Source organism: Meleagris gallopavo, chromosome 6 (assembly GCF_000146605.3).
Source record: "Meleagris gallopavo isolate NT-WF06-2002-E0010 breed Aviagen turkey brand Nicholas breeding stock chromosome 6, Turkey_5.1, whole genome shotgun sequence".
In the NCBI taxonomy this organism is placed as follows: Eukaryota; Metazoa; Chordata; class Aves; order Galliformes; family Phasianidae; genus Meleagris; species Meleagris gallopavo.
Genome location: NC_015016.2, coordinates 13664061 through 13669058, shown reverse-complemented (window position 1 = coordinate 13669058; position 4998 = coordinate 13664061). Strand labels below are relative to the sequence as shown.

The window sequence follows — 4998 nt, the reverse complement described above, 5'->3', positions numbered from 1 at the left end:
GTAACCGGCGCTGCCCCGCGGGGTTACGGTCACAGAATCCCAGAATCACGGCCGTTTCGTGCTCTGAGCGCAACGTGAAGTCGCTCTGTTATGGCGCGGACAGGTGGAGCACGGAATCTTTCCTCGCAGCGAGTAGAGACCCGAGTGCCGGTGAACAGGTGAACTAACCGCGACACTTGAGCAGCTCGACCAAAAATAAGTGAAGAGCAACAGGCAAATTCACTTATTCCGTTCTGGGAACGTCCCTTACTATAGCAGACAAAACTGCTACGCATCCCGGCTGGGAACATCTGTGTGACCTTCACAGTGTTTTCAAGCTGTCGGCAATCTTATCTCCAAAGAAACAGTGCCTGCTCCTCGGGGTGGCAAAGGGAGCCTTGGAAGCACGAGCCGACTGTGAGCACAGGTGTCCGGCTGAGCGTGAGGACAGCCTAAAGCAGTGCTCGGGGATGTGAGTGCTCTCTGTGCACTCTAACTAACTCGATCAGGGCTAATGCTGGCTCTGTGTTGATTATTTTAGCACCTGGAGTAAGGAAGGAGGTGGTAAAATCCTCAAAAAGTTGGGAAAGGGGTGTGAAAGGGAAGGAGAGAAGTTGCAAAAATACCTTCAAATGAGCGTGTGGGTACATTGTCGTACAAAATAACATTTCTAATACTGATACTTTCTTGGTATTTTGTATCTGGTGATGCATGACAACATGCAAGACAGGTGGCAAGCTGTACAAAGGTCTTAAAGTTTTGCTTCTGTGTATCTTGGCCTGAATACTTGTGCCTGTGTCCTCCCTGCTCAAGGATTGGGGCTGCCCATAGAACACCCTCATTGAATTCTATGGGATCCGTAAATGCAGCTGGTTCTGTCCCAGCTCCTTGTTCAAGCTCATCACAGAGTTCAGAGAAACAGCAGATTGGTATCTCTAATGTAAGGGAAACATATATATATATATATATATATTATTTTTTTAATTATAGATGTTCTACTAGGACTAAAACTACCGAAACAACTTGTTAGTTTTCCATCCAGAGAATGATAGAACCATAGAATATCCCGAGTTGGAAGGATCATCCATTCCAACACAAGGATCATCAACTCCAGCTCCTAGCTCAACACAGGACCACCCAAAAATCCAACCACTTGTACTCCAATTTGTGTAAATATGCATGTGTGAATGAGCAATTCAGGATGCTGTGTTCAGTTGGATGTTTTTGTCTAATAGAATTCTGCTCGCATGCCCAGTTTTGTGGTAGAAAATAATATACTTAAGGCACTCTGGAGTTTCTAAGCAAGCTGACTATGTTTTACCTATTGACATGCCTGAGGTATGCATAAAAGCATCTAAAAAATCAGTCATAGTAACCACACTGTAATTAGCCCTTCTTACTGCCAAAGCTGCAGCAGAGTGCTGCAGGATATGGCATTAGTGATTCACTATGAGGCACTCTTCCCTCTGAGTCAGTGCTGAACCTCTGGTCCCACACCATGTCAGTGTGCATAATAGAGCCGAAGGTGCCAGAAGATATGTAATTTTGAGTCCCTGCCCAAGTGCAGTCATCCCACAACACTGCACACATACTGTCCAGCTTAACTTCCAGTTTTAGTGCATTACGTATCCTGCCTATGAAGGATTTCTCCATAAATTTGCTGGGATAAGAAGAGCTGGAGGTCACAGCCTGTGCCCACTGCAACTCGTTTTCCCTGGAGACGTGCAAGTGTGGAATGACTGTCACACCAATACCTGGGGTAAGGCTGTATGTATCTGTAGTGACCTCATGAATTTCAGATGGAAAGAACTGCCAAATACGACTGCTCCATGTACTGCGGCAGAAACTATAGGGCTATTAATTTTTATACTTATTGATTTGGAAAGTTTATATATCATAACTCACACATAAAACATCAATTTCCACATTTGTAAATCAACGCCTTAAATGAAGCCATCAAGCAGTCAGTGTCTGTCTGTCCTGCTGCCCCATATCTCCATATCTCTCCATACCATTGTCCAAGTGTAACTGTTTGCCAAAAGGGAGTTGTCTCTAAGGCAGTTAATTAAGTTCCTGGCAGTTTTGTGAAAAAGGACAGCCATGTAGAAGGGCAGGGGCAGACACAGACACATGAGAAAATGACATTAGGGGTGCCACAGACCCTGTGGAGAAAAAGGTTGACCTGATATTTCATCTTGTCATAAAACACAAATCCACAGAAAAAGAAAAAAGAAAAAGAAAGTGTCATAGTCCTGAAAATCCAGTCCTGGAATAAACATTTTTTGCTGTTCGAATTAGGCATGGAAAGAATACTCATTCTCCTTAGTTTGAGAGCTCTGAAATAGCAGGGTTGTTAGTATAGAAGTCTGAGTCTACTAAATCTGAAGGGCAAAATCTCTTTTTCTTGTCTGAGTCTGCTAATTACACTCTCTACAAGTTCAGCTGTCCATTCTTTCGGGCATGACTCAGTTGCAGTAATTCTGGATGAACATCATGTTTTAATTCATTTGAAATGCGTGTCTGAGACTGGACGCTGCCACGCTGCTGCTCACAGTGCCAGAACTGCTGTTAGATAACCAACCGAAATGTGCTGCCTAAAACATGATCAGTCTGAGATCCGGGCTGTTTATTCTTTATTTGCCCTCCCCCTCACCAAACAGCCTAATCTCATTATGAACTATACTGATTCCTTCTTTCGGAAGCACACAAAGCTTTCTTACAACTACAGGCAGGTACTGCAAATATTCACCTTATTCTTTCTGCTTTCTCCTTGGATTTTCAATCAATTTTCCCATCACTCTGTGTTTGGAACTGTAACCTCAATAGCAACGTGCAGTAGGGAAATCAGTCCAAATTTAGATTTTAAAAAATCTACTTAAATGAACGAACTGTTTTTACGTAGATAGAATTTTTTATTTTTGCTTCCAATACTACTTACAAATTTGTTTTATGAAGTAGTTCAACTTGCCTCATATGAAATACATCACCTGGGGCATCTCCTGTCTACTCTGCTCCTACTCTCTGTTTATCTGACAGCTTCTACCCTCTCACCTCTAGCTAAAGATACTTCTGCCACCTACACACGTCCATACAATCAATCTCCCCTTTCTGTTCCTTCTAGAGACTACAAAAGCACTTTTAACAATGTGCAAATGCTGTGGGTTTTTTGCACGAACTTGTCAATTTACTCCCCATCTCCTGCCTCAGCTCATGGATGAGCCATCTTTATTTATATAACTGTATTATAGGGAAAATCAATTGAAAAGGGAACAAAGAAAGTCAGGAATATAGAAAAGGAAGGCAGATTTCTCAGTTCAGCAAAGAACTTCTTTTGCTGTGGCACTGCAGAGGAATGTTCTTTGCCTTAAGGAGGAGCTTCTGTTCACAGTTCAGAGAAATTAATTTCATTATAGTGAAAATGTAGGGAGAAATGTGTGTGATTCTTCTGCCCTTCCAGGGGATTTTGTAAAAATAATGTTAGAGTGTACTGTGGGCTGCACATCCTTCTTCTGCTCATCTGCCACTCAGTCGTTGTGTGGTGTTTAATGGTTGGATTTCTCTCTGGAACCATCTGGTGGGAGCTGTGACAAAAATTCCAATATGGCCATTGTTTGTGTTAGCAGTCTATCAACTATCCGATTATCAGCATTACTAAAAACAAAGTAGCACTTGTTTTGGTCAAAAGGACCATTTAGGTTTGCTCCTGCCATGAACAGCCTCACTGGGTACCTGTGATCTAATACTGTTTGCTGCTTTTATCTTCTTGGGCACCTAGTGCCAAGGTATCACTTCTATGCTGAGCATGAAAACGCATCTCTGAGGCACAGCATGGGATTAAAAATGAGGAAAGAAACCAAATCCTTCTCTGGCACACTCTCAAGAGCAAGCAAGTGGATGAAGGAGTGCATTCCTTCCTTCTGCCTTTGCTCAAGCACAGAAATACAACGCTGGGTCTTAGCCTGGCACAAACATTGCGTCCTGGTCTCACAGCGGCCTTAGCTAACAGATAGACAATACAAAAGGCACAGATAATCCTTTAATAACAGCTCTTTCCTGAGATAAAATTGTAATGAAGGATATGACTCCGGTACTCAACAGCAATCACTCTTGCAAATCACAGTCTAAAATTGTCAGTGCTGATAGGCAGACAGGGCCTCCTGCAATGTAGTTAATGTGGTCCTGGTCAAGGCTTTGGGATGTGGTTTGGCCAGGTGATGAGATGCTTTCTAACCAAAATTAGAAATAAGAACTGAAATAGGCTGTAGGAACAAAAGTAAAAGATACTTATATTTTTCATACTCATCATAGTGGCTTGAAACAGGCGAGTCATGCACTTGTTTTTAGGAGGCCCCAAACATTTACATGCTCTCATATTTAGCTGAGCACTGCAAAGAGAGTGGAGATTTTCAATGGCTTCAGAAGGAGCGCTGGAGTCAGGAAAAGTGTAACACTTTTCAAGATGCTACTGAATGCATTTGGAGAAATACCTATTGACTTGGCTGCTTCTGTGAAAGGAAGAAGATATTAGATATCCATGTGTCCTCTGTGGCTGCGGCTATACCTCCGTGATAAATACAGCTTGCACAGTGAGGCCAACTGTCCTGGGAGGGCCTGCAGCCACATTGCTCAGTGCTCTGGTTCCTCATGATCTGGTGTTCCCACATCCAAACTGGCTGGTGGGAAAAGCCTCCTAGCAGAAGGTGTGTGGGATCCTCCAACCAAACCATGGGAAGGACAGCTCTAACAAAATAAATGAACTCATTCCAGCATCTGTGTGCACATTCTGTTTGCCAGTATAGATGTTACCTTCTATTCTTCCTCCTCCAGACACTTTGTTCTGTTTTAGCTCCTGCACCAGCCCTTGTCTATTTAATTCTCTATTTCATAGAAGACGAAAGCAAATTTCTGTGCTGACAGCGACTGCAGAAAGAGTTAGGTAGAAGGTTATGACATTTCCATGGCTTGCTGTGTTTCTTTCTCTCAATTTTGTATTTTGTTTCTGACAAAAAAGTTATTTCA

The 4998-nt window shown here is 42.7% G+C and overlaps 1 protein-coding gene across 1 annotated transcript in view; it reads right to left on the bottom strand.

The window, feature by feature from the left end:
• The window catches only part of LOC104911394 (kinesin-1 heavy chain), a 13461-nt gene extending 13186 nt beyond the window's left edge, over positions 1-275 (bottom strand). Inside the window, exon 1 of the mRNA XM_010712525.3 lies at positions 75-275. Coding sequence (XP_010710827.3) covers positions 75-275 — 201 coding nt within the window. The remainder of the gene's footprint in view (positions 1-74) is intronic.
• Between the last annotated feature and the right edge of the window lie 4723 nt (positions 276-4998).